Here is a 19,342-nt window from a genome sequence, read left to right on the forward strand (position 1 = left end):
ACATATGTCTAATGATTTATGGAAAGCCCGTCATTAGTCAATTAATAGAGGGGAGTCTCCATTCTGCCCCCTCATCTATTAGACAAGCTTATTTCACTCCAAAGGACCCAACCAATGACAACTTAATGATCGTAACAAAAGCGGTGTAATACCTAATCAGGCCTGCGGTGGCGCTGCAGGGAATACCTGCTGCTTTATAGATCATGTCTGATTGATGGAGATTTTGGACTATTGAGCATATAAAACAGCAGCCAGTGTTAGGGATTGTTCTTGGAGTAATCATACCTTGGTGTAGCGGCACGATTTATATTCAAGGATTGTAGCCTCCCACTGATCACCCTGCTGAGCTCTGTGCTCTCTGCAGCCATTGTTAGGTATTGTCCTTGGAGAGGTGTACATACCTTTGTGTTAGTAGCAGCAGGACTGTGATATAGGGATTTATATGCCTATTTCTATAACATTTCTAACTGCACTGGGAATGTGTCCTCACACTGCTGTGTTCTTACTTCTCTGTATCCTCACACTGCTGTGCTCTTACCTCCCAACCTGAGGAAATTGAGTCAGTGAATGGCTTCAGCAGCCAAATGTGTATTGCTGAGCGAGGCCAGTGATTGGGGCTCATTTACTAAGGGTCCTTTGGCCGCGATTCCGTTGGCTTTCCCCGTTTTTTTTCGTATTTGCGCCGTTTTGCGGCGAGTTGCCTGGGGTTTTGGCGCACGCGATTGGATTGTGTCGCATCGGCGCCGGCTTGCATGCGACGGAAATCGGAGGGCGTGGCAGCCGGAAAACCTGACGGATTCGGAAAAAACTCGGTATTTAAAAAAAAAAAATAGTATCGCTTGACATGCACCAGGAAGAAGATGGTGAACTCCGGTGGAGCTCAGCGCAGCAGCAACACCTGCTGGATATCGGGCGCACAACCTTAGCGAATCCCGGGAGGACGCAAATCCACTCCGGATCAACGTGCCGTTGGATTGTGAATGGACCGGGTAAGTAAATGAGCCCCATTGTCTTGAGTAGTCATGTGAGCTATGAGCTCAGCTATGATCATGAGATCAGTCACATAACATCTGCGCACAGTCCAGTTGTTGCTTCTCCTTGGAACACAGAACCATATTAATTCTTCTCTCCTATGTGTAAACCACAGGGGGAGCCTCGTACAGTTGCCAGAGGCCTTGTCTGTATTATTTGGGGTTTCCCTCTGGCTCGCTCTGTTTCTCCTGGCAGTAAACATCAGTATGGCGAGACATTCCCTGCCATGATGTGCCAAGACATCGCCTCAAACGTCGAGTTATAGCTGGAGCTGAAACCTGGCAGCAGAGCGCCAAACACTTGTCATCTTGTGTTAGTGTCAAAATGTATGAATACAATGTGGCCGATATCCTGAACTATCATGTGCAGTGCTAACAAGATACTCCCATCATCCTCCATGGGAAAAAGCAGACCTTAAAGGAAATCTAACAATTGTTTTTATGCATTGTAATCCAAACATACCTGTACTTACACTGATGCATAAACAGATCTTGTTTAATCCCTAAACTGAGTGGTTTTGCTTAAAAAAAAAACAATTATAAAATTCAGGACATTGGGAAAGCTGGGTGCAGACTGCCTACCATACATAAACACATTACACAGAGCTTCCTGAACTGTCCCGACAGGACTAATCAACCTGAGCTGGATGACCAATATACAGCAGCTTGGGAATGGTGCAGCAATTGATTTCTTATGCCTGTCAGGGACAACACAGTGATGACGTGCTCTTGTCTTATGCTGGGCAGGACAAGGCTGGAGCTCTTGTGGCTGAGAAGTAGACCCGGGACAGCCACAAGAGCGACAGAGCCTCATTATCATAATTTTATAATAGTTTTTTTCAGCAAAACTACTCAGATCAGGGATTAAACAAGATATGTTTCTGCATCAATGTGCCTACAGCATTCTCAATGTATGTTTGGTCCAATTATGATCAAATCAAATGGTAGATTTCCTTTAAAGGGGGTTGACTAGGATGACTGCATCTGAGACGAGTAGCGGTCAGTACCTGTCAATGCAGACTCTATACCCCAGAGGTGACCCTTTAAAAAGACCCCACCATAAAATAAAGAACTTAATTCTTGTTAGTCCCTCTAATCAGTCACTATGTGAATTGCCTCTACTATTTGTAACCACCAAGCCAGTTGCCTCCGATAATCCTTTAACCACCAAGCCAGTTGCCTCTAGTCAAACGGTTTGTAACCTTTTTTTAGTTTCCTCTTTGTGAACGTACATCTCAGGATACCACAGTCCAGAACCTTACTGTCCTCTACTTCTATATATACAGAAACAGAGTGTTTCCCCCAAAGGATGAGGAGGATAAAAATACACAATAAACTAAATAAAATCACATCCCAAGAAAATCTGAGAGAACAGGATCTTTATTTTAATATAGAAAACATTCTGTAAAAAAAAAATATCTAATTTTAAATGAATCCAGCACACACGCACACCCGTCTCTCTCCAGAGCTGACATGCCGGTTTTTGTGCCTCCCATCGGTGCCGTATAACGTGTAGTAATAATAAATAGCGCAGACCTTCCCTTCTCAGGAGAATTTCACTCCAGTCCAAAAAAAATTCCACAGCGTTTTCAGCACATGATTAGCAGAACAAGGCGAAGGAGTCTGTGCTCATACTCCACCCGGAGACACAGCGCTCATTCTAGAGTAGGAAACTGGTCTGTCCTGGTTCTTAAAGGAACTTTCCAGGTAAAGCTGAAACACTGGGGACAATTCTCCAGAACTCTACCATTATTTGTCGCAAACATGTGTACTACACAGTGGGGCAGATTTACTTACCCGGTCCATTCGCGATCCAGTGGCGCGTTCTCTGTGGTGGATTCGGGTCCGGCCGGGATTCACTAAGGTAGTTCCTCCGAAGTCCAACAGTTGGCGCTGCTGCGCTGAAGTCCGCTGAGATGCACTCAAGTTCACCGGCCTTTTCCTGGTAAGGTAAGTGCAAGCTCCGTGACACTTTTTATTTTTTAAATGCGGCGGTTTTTCCGAATCCGTCAGGTTTTCGTTCGGCCACGCCCCCCGATTTCCGTTGCGTGCATGCCAGCGCCGATGCACCAAAATACGATCACGTGCGCCAAAATACCGGGGCAATACAGGGAAAATCGGCGCAAATCGGAAATATTCGGGTAACACGTCAGGAAAACGGGCCCTTAGTAAATGACCCCCAGTGTGTGCCACATTTCTCATGTCTCCTCCAACAAAGGGGTATGACTTAGTAGAAAGGGGACTTGGCTTCACAGATTACGGGCAGGGCTTAAAGGGGGTTTCCACCTTTAATATACTGATGACTTAGCCTGTGGTTATAAGATTTGTTGGGCTCTGACACTAGGACCCCATCTCCTCTCTTCTTTGGGTTGGGAGCAGTTGATTGGTGGGTTCCCGAGTTCTGAACCTCCATTGATCTAATATTTATGGCTTATACTGTGGAAAACTCTTCAACTTCAGGTGGTATTTCTTGTACCCATAAAAAAGTGGAATGTCCAGTGTAGACTGACTGTCAGAGACCGAAACATCGGCACAGAGCCTGACGTGTATCTGTGGAGGAATATGGCAGGTAAGTCACTGGTAACACGTCCACCTAGAGGACTCTACACAATGACAGAAACTTATCCCTTATGGTCTTAGGGCTTAAGTGTCTGATCTAGATGTTCGGATCCTACTTCTCTCTAGTAATAATGTTTGGGTATCTCCAATAGTTTGAGAATGAGCATCCACGTATCCATGAGAGAACATGGGATAGAGGTCTATAGTGCCCCAACCACTTTAAACATTGCAATCCAAGTTTTACAATCCATGACTACATTGTGGTGCATTAAGGGGTTACATGGTAATCTCCATTGGCAATAGTAAGGTCATCTTCATCACTTCCCCGGATACACGATACCGTTCCATTACACAACGTCACCAGCGCCGAACACTTGTGCTAATACATGGGGTGAGGTCATCTGATGCCTATCCCACCCCTTCCTGTGGATTTATTAGACCCATATATTAGGAGATAGGATAGGAGTGTGTTGGGTTGTTGGACACTTTCCTCCCTCAGCTGTCATAACAGGCGGCCTGCCCTCCCTCCCGGCATTAGCACAGGCTTTTCCATATCAGCCGCTTCCATGGCTGAATAAGCCCTCATTACGGTGGGAGGGGGCTGTGGTGTTTAATGATGGCAGCTGGCAGCTCGTGTCTCTCCCCTGTCCTCTGACACGACCGCTTTCCATCACCTCTCTCATCCACTAAGTGCCGCACATGGTCCATGAATCAGCTTAACATAATATTGACCTTGGTCAGGTCCAACCTGTATTTAGTCAGTGTTTTATATGGAAGTTACCCTATAGTGGGGTGTATGCAGCCCCCTAGGAGCACAGCAAAGCTGCACAGAGCTGTCATACTATCCCCTAATACACAGATTGAACGCTATTCAATGCAAACATTGTTCACATGCAGAGCGGAGGTCATCCATATTGTGGCACATTACTTGTGCCTCAGTTTACATGTCTAGGGAACAATATCTCTAGTACTTTATCACATGCAACAACTCTGTATGCAGATTCCTGGGTGCTATGTATCATCATTCTGATCCAAAAAGCCCCCTTTTTATTTGTGTACAGAAACACAGCAAGAAAGGTCATTTTTTTCACCAGAAAACTTACAACAAGAAAATTTGCGCCCCCCGTAGAAGTCTATGGCACCTGACCTCGGTGCAGTGAACACACTGGGGCACATCTACTAAGGACTTTGCACAAGTTTTCTGCCGATCTCTGCACGTTCTTTTATTTGCAAACTGCTTGCACCTGTATTTTAGAAGTGCCCGCGCCATTTGTGTCGCATGAAACCCTTTTGTGTCGCGGCTGCACTATTCTCCACATGACACAAATTTCGTCACTGAAGTGGGTGTTCCGGTGAGCCACATTTAACCTGCAAAGTCTGAAAGAAATGTGTTGTACGCCCCATGTTAAAGGTGCACAAAAAAAAAAAGTTGGGGCACTGCAGAGGACGCCAGATTCATGAAGAACGGGCGCCATCATGAATCTGGCGCCCTCTGCACACTACAAAGGCCGACTGTACATAGCACAGTTTTCACTGTTTTCAGTAAATGCCACATTGGACCACATAAACTTATCCATCCTGCGTGATCCCCAAAAGTGCATTGCCCGACCGGATTGCACATCTGCCGCAATTTGCGAATCTGCCTGCATGTGTCGCTTCCCTGCTCAGGTCCGCCGGAGTTCACCATCTTCTTCCTGGTGCATGTAAGTGCATTGTCTAGCAACACAAATTGGATGTTAAATCCTGCGCTCAGTCCGAATCCGTCGGATCGTCCGACGACCCGTCCCCCAATTTCTGTCACATGAAAGCCGGTACCAGAATCCAGAAAACACGCTGCACCAAAATCCCATCGCGTGTGACACAATCCCCTGCTAAATACCTGTTCCAGCAGTGCAAATCCCGAAAATGTCGGGAAGTCTGACGGAAATGTGATCCACGGACCCTTAGTTAATAAGTCCCACTGTGTCTCACCACTCCGTGACCAAGCGACCACCTCTCCTCTCTACAGCACCCAACTACATGCTTGCCAAGTTTACTGCCCGGCAAGCAAACAATGGGGGAATTCATGAAGCCACTTTGGTCAGACTTTTGGCATAATTTGCGCAAAAGACTTTTGGACCGTTTTTTCCCCCTTTTCCGACTTTTCTGTGTTCTAAAGGTAAAGGGTTATGGGCAGGTGAAATATAGTCCTTGTGCCAAAAAAACTCAACAGTCTTATTTCACAATGATGAATTTGGTGTAGCACTAGACTAGTGGTGTCAGCAACACATTAAAGGGGTTATCCGGGTTTAAACAATTTTTTATGGCCGGGCTGGGGAGGGCTATTTAAACACAATAAACATGTACTTACCTCCTCCGGTGCTGCCGATGTCCCGCGCCGCGGCCCGTCTTCTCCGTGCGCCGGTTTCATTACACCGGCGCAAGGGAGTTTCCGGCCGGCCGGATGCTCCCATGCGCACCATCTCCCAGCGCTTACAACGCTGAGAGATAGGGACGGATGGGAGGAGCCGTCCACAACGCGGACCGGAAGCTCCCTGTGCGCGGCTTCCGTGCCCCTGTTTGTTTACAGGGGGACGGATCGAAGTGACCACGGATCGAAGTGACCGCGGCGCGGGACATCGGCGGCGCCGGAGGAGGTAAGTCCATGTTTATTATGTTTAACTATCCCTCCCCAGCCCGGCCATAAAAAGATTTTTAAACCCGGATAACCCCTTTAATAAATACCCCCAAATGCACTTTGAATGTGTTTTCATTGCTTTTTTAAAATGCATTGCAAAAAAAACACATACTAAAATGCATGTGTTACGGGATGCGTTTTGAAACTTATACAAAAAGCGATTAATTGCATTGAAAATTAAATGAAAAGTCATCCAAAATGCAACTTGTGAATGTGGCTTATTTGCATTTTGAGCGGCTACCCTGTTGCTTAGCTATTTCCAGCAGTCCAAGAGCCTGTGTTCACACGAAGAGTTTGAATTGCGTTTTATAATGCAATTCAAAGGCTGAGGGATAGGGCTCCACTGACACACTAGGCCTAGGCAATCAGCTCCACGTGTTTTGCATTGCTTACATGCAAATCATCCCAATTATCCCAATAGATTAGAAAAACTACATTTTTGTTTAAGGCTGCACAAGGGGTGCTGTATGCCCCCCTCCATCTCCATACATGCTCCACATACTATCAGGCTTTCTACCTTTTAACATTTCACTCAAATACTTAATGGAAACTTATACAGAGACTGAGGGGGTCTGCACTGAGCCCCAAGGGGCTCACCATTCCAACTTTGGGTAAAAATAACGTTTGTAAAGAAGTGAGTTACAATTTAATTTATTGCAGTGAAAGTCAATCCGCACGAAGGGCCTTGCGTCAATACGAATCCATTAACTCTGTTCCACTTGGCTCGTGTACAATATTTTGCCACTTGCTAATTGCCTTAAATAGGATCCCATTAAATTCCGCATGTGAGATGTCTGCACCGCGCTGACGATGAGGAGGATTACACCAATCTCCATTTTTACACCACGTCAATTAATACTCTCTCCAAAATAACCTCATAAACTCATTTCCTGTCAAACCTGTTGACATAAGCGGGGGAGGAAAGGACCATGACGGGGATTATTAGGAGAGACCGCTCCTCATTATGTGGAAACAGTCCGCCTGGCACACGACATGATGATCCTCGGATATGGTGATGTCCAAGAAGGAAATTCCAGAATTATTCTAATGAGTAACCATCAGCTATATGACTAATGGGTGTATGTTCCTATAATTTCATTTATTTACCCTTAATTGCCCCATATTTCTTAGCTGATGACTTTAATAATATATTTTTATACTGGTTGTTCACATAGAACATCTGGTAATTTTTTGCACGCTTGCAGCCACCACTAGGGGGAGCTCACTACATCTACACAGTATTACCTGTATAACTCCTTATGCAAGGGGAACCCCCTACTGGTGTGAAACAAGACTTCAGGGGTACTGTAGAAACCACAGAAACCACCACCACCAAAAAATAAACTTCTTTAGATTTGACACTGGAAGCTTCTCTATATTGTTGTATAGTTCAATTAAACTATTGTTGGCTGTTTTCAGCCATTTCTTGCAAGGTAAAGTCCACATGTGGTGTACTTTGAAGGCAGATAATTTAGGAGAAACGAGTCTACATTTACATTTATGTACAATTGTACATTTATTTCTGTTGTCGGTCAGTGTCGACACAACAATAACAACGCAAGCACCATATAACCATCAAGTACTTACTTAATATTGAACACAATGACCCCCAATCATTTGTGCATTTTAATCATATTCAGTGAAACTTCAACCCAAAACTATTGCATTGATGGAGGAGTTTCGCCCCGATGCTCTGGAAATGCGTTTCGAAACACAATCCAAGTGTGTGAACGTGGCCTGTGAATGTGTAACCCAACAAAAGCCATATTGGCTCCATGATGACTTATTGGGGAAGATTTATCAAGTGTCTGAAAGTCAGAATATTTCTAGTTGCCCATGGCAACCAATCACAGCTCAGCTTTCATTTTATCAGTGCTCATGAATATTTTAAAGGGGAGCTGTGATTGGTTGCCATGGGCAACTAGAAATATTCTGACTTTCAGACAGCTTGATAAATCTGCCCCATTGTCTTCCTAAAACTGTAAGGGCATCTAGGGCGCATATTGGTAGTCACAGTCATAACAATACAAACAAACATAATATAGATATACACAGTGAGACATCTCTGGAAGACCGCCATAAGAGAAGACCACCCCTTATCCACATTCCTGCTCCTGTTATTTCCACCATATTTAAACTCCTCTTCTCTGAAATGACTAGCTTTAATATTAGGTGTCATCTATATATATATATATATATATATATATATATATACACATATACAGTAAATATGAATATAGGGGTCCCTACTATGGGTAACTTATCTGCTTCTCACATATTCTGACATTTTTTACCTCAGAATTGCACCAGTTTTGTGACATTTCTCTTAGACACAAGGGGGGACATTTACTTACACTGTCGGTGTCTGCATTGGCTTTGTTACCGACCTGCTCTCGGTAAGAAGACACACATTTAATATTGTGGAGCTGTGCAGAGACATTTCTGGCGCCGAGACTATTTTCTGTCCTTGGGACAAAATCTGTCCCGAGCACCAGAAATGTGTCCAACAGTCCCTGCTAGACCAGTTTTCTTTTGGTCTACTTTCCGTCAGTTTACACCGCCCAAAAAGGGCTGCGACACATAGTAATTGTGTCTGAGTTTCCACTCCGCCAAAGCCACGCCCCTTTTCGGAGAAGAGTCGGAGCAGACGGAAAAAGGCATTTTTTCTGTCCCCGACAGCTAATAAATAGGTCGGAGAGCAGAACATATGGTGAGAGCGCCACAAAACTGGCGGAAACGCCATAGTAAATGTCCCCCAAGGTGCATGTTTTCTTCTGTCTTTTTTTTAACATGTTATAATAAGACATCATATATGTGACATAAATGTGAATACTGTGGTGCCTCTTGGGGTAACTTATCTGCTTCTCACATTTTTTACCTCAGAATTGCTCCAGTTTGTGACATTTCTCTCAGAAACGAGGGACATGTGTTCATCTGTCTTTATGTTATAATATGACATCATATATGTGACATAACTGTGATACTTGGGGTAACTTATCTGCTTTTCACAATATTTGACATTTTTTACCTCAGAATTGCTCCAGTTTTGTGACATTTCTCCTGACATGGCTCTGCCTTCTTTACCTCACATCATGGTCTCCTCACAGCTGACTGTCTTCTCCTCTATAATACTGAATGGCTGAAGCCCCTCAGACCTCATCTACTGGGACTTGTAGTGCTCATTGTCATTGTGTCGTATAATGAGTCTCATGTACATCCTATAGCAGCCATGGTTGGCATGACATGGAGACCTGGGTAGTTTTATCTTTCCTTATCACATAACGTTTCAGTGACATATTGCTGTATTTGCTCTATTCACTTTGCCAAATGACAGTGTGAACATACACAACACCTTATATCTGTTACGTGGACTTTAACGCACAAAAAACATTGCAAATTCAGCTCGCATCTTCGGGTGATGGCACACGTGGCGTTTTGAACGTGTTTTTGGGCCGTTTTTAAGCAGTCCATCAATAAACACATGCGTTAAAAAACGCAAACGTTTTTGAAAACGCATCTGTTTTTGACAGGTTTGACCAATTATCTTTATTGAAACTGGTCAAAAACGCATGCATTTTCAAAAAACGCATGTGGTTTTTGACGGACTGCTTAAAAATGGGCCAAAAACGCATTCAAAATGCCACGTGTGACCGTACCCTTAGAACAATTCCTGTGGCAGAAAGTGAAACTGTGCAGAAAATCTATACAAAGAAGGACAACGTTGTAAACCATTGAAGCTAAACAACAGGGGTGTAAATATAGCAGCCATGGGGCCTGCAGTGTAAGGGGGCTCTTGCATCTGGGTATTGGGTGTGTATGTGTTGTGTATATTCTGGGTGTGTGTGTATATGCTGTATGTCTGAATATGGTATTTTATGTCTGTGTATATGCTGCATGGGTGTATATGGTAATGTATGTGTGCATATGTTGTATATATGGATTGCATATACTGTATGTATGTTTATGCTGTATGCTTATGTATATAAATGGATTGTATATATATGAATGTATAATGTATGTGTTTGTAACTCCTGGTTACGCCACACCTAAACAATGTTTCTACATGCAAAATGATTTTTTTTTTCCTTTGGTATTGCCAGAACTTACAAATTCCATTCACATTCATGGAAATGTTGATCAACATTGGAATTGGAAGCAGATTTAGATTTGGTATCTGCAACAACATCAGTGTCAAATCTGACGTGTGTGAACGGAGCCTTCATGGCCTGTTTATATAACTTTCATAGCTTTTAAAGGGGTTGTAAAAAAAACATTTGGAGGGATGTTTGCTTCTTTTTGGAAACATGTGCAACCCCTTTAAGACGTGGTATTGCGTGGGAGTTTTCGAATTTCCATTCCCCTACAAATAACACGTGACTTCTGACCCCTCGTCAGGGAAACTGGACCTGTCCGCACCTTCTTGTCCTCACAGTGAAGATGAATATAACATTATGAATGTGCACAGCGCTCTATAAGGAACATGTGCCATAATGTAAATAGACCTTGTGTACCAGGGGCTGGGGGCTCAATGATGGCTTCATTTCATTTATCTTTTCTGGAACCCAAACAGGACTATGAAAGCCAACAGTGAAAGAAATAACACACATGGTCTGAATAAATAAACCTCATACAGAACGATACAAACCACCGCTTCATCCTACCACATGTAATTGTTAGAAGTGGAGACACGTCCTGGCAACGGGGCCCATAAATAAACATGTTTCATATTGAATTCATCCGCCTGTCTTGTTTTCGCCTTATTTCACATTTAGGTCGTAGACAGTCATTGTTTATGGCCGGGCCATGTCATGGTCATTGACCAATGCCCAAAAACAAGGGGCACCGAGTATGGAAATCTCTGACTACAGCCTCATTGGGGCAGATTTACTTACCCGGTCCATTCGCGATCCAGCGGCGCGTTCTCTGCGGTGGATTCGGGTCAGGCCGGGATTCATTAAGGCAGTCCCTCCGACGTCCACCAGGTGGCTGCGCTGAAGAGCATCGGAACGTGCTCAAGTTCACCGGCCTATTCCTAGTGAAGGTAAGTGCAAGCTCCGCAACACTTTTTTTGTTTTAAATGCGGCGGTTTTTCCGCATCCGTTGGGTTTTTGTTCGGCCACGCCCCCGATTTCCGTCGCGTGCATGCCAGCACCGATGCGCCACAATCCGATCGCGTGCGCCAAAATCCTGGGGCAATTCAGGGGAAATCGGCGCAAATCGGAAATATTCGGGAAACACGTCGGGAAAACGCGAATCGGGCCCTTAGTAAATGACCCCCAATGTTTTAGATAATAATGGAAAATCCAGTTCATAGAATCTATTAGTCTTATATCGAACATTTCTTTAGGATATGTCATAAAGGCAGTCCTTCCCTTTAAAGGCTTTTAAGGGGACGGTTCACTATTAGAATATATGTTCCAAAAGGAATTGCCAATTGCCAACGCATGGTTACTATTGGAACTATATAAATGTCAATCAACTTGGTGCAAGTTTATTTTTTGAGGAGCTATCCTTTAATAACACATTTACCACTACAACTACTATTTTCCTTAAATGGGTTGTCCTTTTGGACAAAATCAGTTTGCTATAAGGGTCTTCTTATGTTACACTGAGCATTACATTAGCTCAGAACTGTGAAAGAACCTGACCACAAGTGTTCAGTTTCCCTACAGTGCCCCCGCAGGAGAAATGTAGTATTGCACAGTTCCTATTGAAATTTGTGTTTTTATCTAGTGATCAAATAGAGGAACCTTCTGTCATCATACTTTGTAGTATGTATTTAGTAATACTATGTAATATATGATCACTTTACAGATAAAGATTATTACTATTATACATTTTTTTAATTTTTGTTTTTGACCACATTACTCTCAACTTAAACGAGCTTTCTAGTTTACAAGATGCCATAATAGATGGGTCTTCCGCTTGACCTGAGTGATAAAGCTGGGCAAAGTGATGTCACCTATAAAGGCCAGGTCACTCGGGGAGGTGAAGAACCAAGGAAATAGAAAGAACAGTGTAGGTGGGACACAATCAATAAATCGGGGAAGATAAAGTGGATGGAGGCTCATCCTGTTCAATATTAAATGGAGCATATAGTGCAACAAATTCGAGCCATGATGTCCAGAGTGCACGGAACACAGCGCCAGCATTAGTATCCATGTGAACATAGATGCAGTTGAAGAAAAGACTCCATGGAAAGAGAAATTTGTTTTATTAAGCGTGTCTACTTCATACAGAAACCTTCAGCAGGTGGCAGTGTTGTGCATATTTCTTTTCTTCACCTGCATAAAGTGGAGAGGGGTGACATAGAGGGGGTCATTTACAAAGGATTCGAATTGTGTTTTTCCGGCGGGTTACCCGAATTTTTCAGTTTTCCGGATTGTGGCGCACCGGCGTGCATGCGGCGGAAATCCGGGGCGTGGCTGCACGAAAACCTGACGGATTCGGAAAAACCACAGCATTTTAAAAAAAAAGTGTTGCTTCACACGCACTTACCTGCACCCGGCCTGGCTTGGTGAACTTCAGTGCATTCCGATGGAATTCAGTGCAGCAGCGACACCTAGTGGACATCGGGTGCACTACCTTAGTGAATCGCCGGAAGACCCGAATCCTCCAGACAGAATGTGCTGCTGGATCGCGAATGGACCGGGTAAGTAAATCTGCCCCAGAGTGTCCTCAAAGCCATTGATTTGAATGGCCAATGTGTAATGCTTCCTTTGCTCTGCGGTGGCGCTGCATGCAAATTGAACACTTACATGCAGACATTCCAAACTCCAGCTGATCGATGGGGGGTGCCATGAGCTCTGCTTATCTTATTAGTAAGTAGGGATTATCAGAAGTGGACTTAACCCCATTGAGTAGCTAACAATGCTTCAGAGCAGTTGTCTTATAATTTCCAATAATACAATCATGCGATTTCCTTCCTACCTCTGATGACTCTACAAGCTCTTCTACAATTACAAGAGATAAAACACAGACACCCCGCAAGCCAGACGTCGCTGTTTGGAAGGTCTCCGCGTGAAATCAGTCAGACCTTCTCCATGAATCCTGGTTTTGTTACAGCCTGACAGATATTTTGGGTCGGATCCCAAGCTCCCAGCTTGACGGCGTTTACCTGTTGACTCAGTCTTGGAAATCAGCACCCAGTTGTGAGAGTGTTGCGCTATTGCCAAGCAATCTGGCGGCCCGGTCTCATAATTCAGTTCTCCCGCTGCAGTACGGGCTTCCCCTGGGCCTATGGATTTACATGTCATTTGTTTCACTTTGATTGCAAACCAAAACACTTCATGCTTACCCAAGCAAGCAGAACTGGGCACCGGCCCAAATCAGTGCGGCCTGGAGCTAAAAATATATGTCTAGAGGGGAACGCGTGCATTAACCCTATATAACAAGAGCGGTCTGCTTATTAATGAGTGGAGTGCTACGTTACATGGCTATATCAGGTGACCGGACAGATGTTAGGAGGTGCTCACAATTGGACTAATATGAAAACCATATTAAACCACTTACTATTTTTATTTGCTCTTTTTTTTTTTTGCAATATTAACTTTGATTTACAAAATGCAATAAGTGGTATCGCAATGACTTTTAAAGGTTATACATGGCTGAAAAGCACTCTTAACCAAATCATAACAAGACTTCTAAGGGTAATGCTCCACCTAATATTAACAGATACACATTCTCATAGAGTTGAGTTTTTAAGATCAGGCTGCCAGACTCCACCACTAGGGGGAGCTCACTGGATAAAATAGATGTAGATGCAGACAGAGCCCGCTGGGGTGTTTCATAAGCCAGTCTTAAAGGGGGGTAGTTGTATAAAACTAGTATTATTGATGGGATCAGACATCTGCTCCACCTATAACAAGAACAAGGATCGCTTCAGAACCTGTGTTGTATTAGGCATTTCATTAGAGATGAATGGAGCAGTAGCATTCATGCTCATCTGTCACTTCCTATCATCACAAGGGGTCTTTGTGGTAAAACACCAACTGTTCAGACCCCAAGTCAAAATTTTGATTGTCCCTGGGTTATAACATTTCTAAAAGGTGGCATCATGGGACCTCCATGAATCACGTCAATAGAGGTTGCGCCTCTCCAACCCCTACTCATTATGAGACCAATGAACATGAATGGAGCAGAAGCCAAGCAGAACCTTCACTATATTCACCAAGAGGCTCCCAGGGTCCTATTACTAACAGAGGTCAGACCCTCTAACAATCACACCCCCACTAACATTTTTAAGGTTTACTAAATAATTTGCTACCTGTGGCTGTCCATGCAACACAAATACAATAATAATTTCCTTTCTATGACCTTCTCATGGGAAGTAGAAGAGGCTTTTCAGTATAGGGGTCCCTCTTATCATGAGCCCCATAGAAATGATGTAATCTGACTCTTTGGTTGCAATACCAGACACAACCTACATACAAGGGTGGCACTATTTCAGGAAAACAAATCAGCTTTGTTTTCTATTTTCTTCCTACCCATGTATAACGAACATGTTCTATACTATACCTTATAAGGTCTGATCCGTCATAAAGACCGCTCCGCCTGCTCCACATCTGTGTGATCAAAATTTTTTGAGCGAAGAAGTGAAGTCACTATTTGGCCTAATCTTACCTTAGCATTTATAAATAAGTAGATCCAATGCATACGTTGGGAATCGGAGCCAAGAGACGTGTTACGCTTTATTTTATAGACTAAAGTAATAAGGAATCCTCAGCAGGTCCCTGAATCCCCTGATCACAGTAGGGGGCGCCACCCTTACAAAGGCTTCTGGGATACATTGTATATATACTAAGTAGCACACAATTTATATAAGACATATCTCTTAATTTACTAGGAAATTGTGTTGATTATTTAATCCAGAACATCTGTAGGTTTCCCCCAGATTACAGGCAGCATTGTACTGAAACCTTCACTGTCACACTGCCACCTGCAGGCCAGAAATAGGTACTACATCAACTATGGAAATTACTGTGCCAAAAGTAGAAAACTCTTGCTCTAAACAGTGATGGCAGATACATTATCCAATTCCAAGTGCTTAAACCAAGCAGATGAATGATCAGATTGAATGTGGGCAATGAAAGGCTAATTTTGCCAGCGGCCAATGTGTGTGATGACAGGTATAGGGAAGGTTTCCATATTGCCATGGACCCACCTAAGCCTATTATATCTTGGCATCTGATTTGGCAGACAATTAGAAGGCTAGGAGAATTCAGTATGTCCCTCTTCATCTATACTTGGCAGATTTCTAGCATATCACCCCTGTCACCTGCAGATTATCCAGGCCACAGTTCAGACTATGCGGCATGGAGTTTTTTCAGCTATAGAAGCACATCCATGTCTGGTGATGTCTATGAGAAGATGTGCCATGATTAATCTGATCTAATATCAAGTACTTGTATAGAGATGTATGTATCCCTTTAAGTAATGCGCTGCTGCTGAGCATGTTGTAGATACTATCTGCATCCCTTATGTACATTGAGAAGTGATCGGACGCTGAGCAGCGGCTCTGTACATGTCATGATATTATCATAAGGAAAGGGCTGATGAGAACCAAACTGACACATTGTAATAGTCTAACCAGTAAGTTGGGTATGTACGGAGATAAAGATCCTGCATTTTGTTTCTGTGTTATATCTTTGGAGCCTTCATGTTTTAAAATTCCAAAATTTTCACACACTAACGTCTGCAGTAATAAAAGAAGGACACACTAACATTTAGGGTACTAAAGCTGACATGTTGAGATGTCCCCTTTGGGGACACGAGGCCACATTAAGGGGGGGTGGCAAGAAAATGACATGCTGACACTTGGGGTACAGGACAATCACATACAATGGCCACTTAGATACAGGACACTGACACTTAAGATATGGTACATTGACACATTGACACTTAGGGTACACAATGTCTTGGTGACACTAATAGTACAGTACAGTGACCCTTAGGGTACAGTAACATGTTGACACTTGGGGTACAGTCCATTGCCTCTTGGGGTACAGTACAGTGACACGCTGAAACCTGGAGTACAGGACTGATATTTGGGGACAGGACAATCGTACATTCACAGTTTGGAGTGATTCTAACACTTTTGTTACTTCATATATCTTAACCCTGTTCCCTCTTGTGTATTGTCCAGTCCATGATCAACACATCTTGTTACATTCCCTGATTTCCTTCTCTCTCTCTTACACACTATACAAAATGTCTTGGATGTGTCTCCCACTGGAATGTTATAATAATAATTCTTTATTTATATAGAGCACACGGATTCGAATGTGGCATCAATCAGGATGAAAAATCTTTTGATGGAGATTTACAAACCAGTTCTTCCCTGTTGCTGGTAATGACATGATGCCCTCAATGCCTACAGCGCCCATCATTCCATCCTTCTCCAACAAACATTATAAGATACTAAAATATTTCAGAGATTCCTTACCTGCCATTTGTCCAGATCCTCCATCCCAAATTTCTTCAAGCTCTAAGGATCCAACCCAGGTCATCAGCATGAGGAACAGCAGTGGTGCCAGCTGGTAGTGCCCCCTGGTCACATCCATAGTCCTTATTCCTTGTGGGAAGATGCATCCAGCACAGATCAAGCATCAGCGTTCATATAACATCCACAGCTATACGTTCCTCTCTACAATAGTCATGAACTTGTCTCTATTCTCCATTCCAGATGCACCAGTTTCTTGTATGCCCCTTTATTACAGAGCCCCTCAAAACATAGGCTTTAGCACCCCCTCTTCTGCAATCCTGTGCAGCTACTTAACCTTTTCAGAAGAAGAAGGCATCTGACAAATGTACCTAAGGAATCCTTCTGCACTATTTGGAGTCCTAACACAGTAACAAAGTGGTAGTGACTCTAAAATTGGGGGTTCGCCCCTTACATTTTCAGTAGTGACAAGCAGAAACCACAAATCCAGCAGCACATCGTTCTCAGCAGAGGAGTTGTGAGACTCTGCAGTCCATTCTCAGCAGCTGCATAGACTTAGATACACCCACCGAGGGGCTCAGCCATTCAGGAGGGGGCTGGAGACAACCCCCTTACTCAAATTGCTAATGTGCAGGTGGAGGGGAGGTGGGAGCCACCTGTACAGTCGTGACTGAGTGGATAGATTTTGGAAAGGGATGTGATGTCTGAATCCAGCTGTGCGTTAGAGGGGTGCGTAGTGAAGTTTTGGAGTCTGCAGGATTTGTGGATTTTGGGGCACATGTCTGCGGTTTTCTAGTGTTCTATTCTTTTGCTCTTTCTCCAGGAGGTAAGTATCTTTGGCTCTGGTTGCCTGTGATACAAGCGTCTATATTGTGTATCTCTCTTTGTGCCTCTTAGTATGCCAGGGGATGTATAGAATTGAGTCCAAAAATTCACCAATTTTCTCAAAAATAGGGGGTGAAGAAGAAACATCGGTCTTGCAAAGATACATTAGGAACACTACGACAGACACCCTCACCAACAAAAAATAAAAAAGGCACAAAATGAAAAACAAACAAACCAAAATTAAGATACATGCCCCCCATGTGTGGTACTAATGAGTATATGTATTGCTGTGTGACCATAGGGTTACATTGTGAGTAGCGGTCAGATTTGTATAGTGGAGATGTGAGTGCACCAGGAGTAAGAGCTGTTGCAATGTCTGACAAGGTAGAGTATGTCACATCCACCCACCATATAAACTAAATTATTAGTGTGATATTAATGCTTGGGCCATTGTCTTCTGCCTAGTCCTAAAAAAAAGTAATTATTCAAGTCCTTAGTAATATCTGTTTCTGGAAGATAAACTATGTTAGAACTTTTATATACAGAGCTGTTTCAATATCTGTAAGGCTACATCCCGTGTTAGGTATTGTCCCTGGAGAAATGTGTGTGGTTTGTAGCAACAGGACTGCGATATATGAATTTATATTCTAGGATTGTCGCTTCTCAGAGTGCACTGTAGACGTGTCCTCACACTGCTGGGCTCTTAGCTCTCTGCTTTGAACCTCTCCACAGCCACTCTGCTCTGGAACTGCTATACTATGCAATCAGATGCTTGCTACCGCTTTAACTCAGAGTAGAAAGGTGGAGCTCAATGCATCTAGGAGCACAGCAGTGTGAGGAAACACCCTAGAAACTGGAGTCCTAGAAAATAAATGCATATATCAGAGCTCTGATTAAAGAGAAACTGTAAAGGTTTTTTTCCCCCACAAACCAATAGCTCTTGGGATGTAAAACAACTTTGTCTATTATATTTGTCACCTATATGCAGCAGTCTTTTTGCTATCCCCCTCAGATTACCTCAGTGCTGCAGGAGCTGCTTCCTCTGCCTCTGCTGACAAGCCCTGTGAATCCATACTTTGTTTATAGTTTGTTTCTGAGTCAGTTTCATGGAAGGGGAGGGCTGCTTCCTGCTGACAGAAGAGGTCATGTGACAGAGCTCTCACTGTATATGTAGCAGAGCTCAGAGTGTTCAAGGACTGTAGATATAGATGTCTCCTGCACAGAATAGTGAGGTACACAATCTCCCCTGTTCCCTATCACTTCCTCCATCCCAGTCTGTGATTCTACAGAATTTTCTCTGTCTCTCTCCTCATGCTGCTTCCCCCCTCCCCCACCTTGTCTTCTGCAGTACCATCTCTGTGTAGATAAGCTATAAACCCTTAGTGCTCACACATCACGGGCTATACACTTCATGTACTAATGATTTCTACCACTTATTACATGTTCCCTGCTCCTCCATGTGATGGAAGCTGCCAGGCTGTCACCATATACATCCTGTATGTGCACTGTGCAGTTTTCAGGTGATTTACATTTGTGAAACTAAATGGATTTAATGCTACATTACTTTGAGAGAGAACACAAGGCATCATGGGATCTGTGGGCAAGCTAACTGGCCTCAGCTTGAGGGCATAGACTGACAGATATTAGTCTCCGCCCACTTCATCTCTAGTGAGAGATTTTTGTCACACACTTTCAGAACAGAAAATACCATAATTTTAGAAAGAAAAGGAGGAGCAGCACAAAGTAGGCATCATTCTGTTTGATTTTAAAGGGGAATAACATAATAGTTTTATAAAATCACTATAGCTT

The 19,342-nt window shown here is 43.5% G+C and overlaps 1 protein-coding gene across 1 annotated transcript in view; it reads right to left on the reverse strand.

Annotated features, from left to right (window-relative positions):
* The window catches only part of LOC140077592 (uncharacterized), a 205,124-nt gene extending 187,904 nt beyond the window's left edge, over nt 1-17,220 (reverse strand). The window contains exon 1 of the mRNA XM_072124865.1: nt 16,712-17,220. Within this exon, the coding sequence (XP_071980966.1) occupies nt 16,712-16,829 (118 nt within the window). The 5' untranslated portion in view covers nt 16,830-17,220. The remainder of the gene's footprint in view (nt 1-16,711) is intronic.
* Between the last annotated feature and the right edge of the window lie 2,122 nt (nt 17,221-19,342).

The sequence above is a fragment of the Engystomops pustulosus genome, chromosome 9 (genome assembly GCF_040894005.1).
Source record: "Engystomops pustulosus chromosome 9, aEngPut4.maternal, whole genome shotgun sequence".
In the NCBI taxonomy this organism is placed as follows: domain Eukaryota; kingdom Metazoa; phylum Chordata; class Amphibia; order Anura; family Leptodactylidae; genus Engystomops; species Engystomops pustulosus.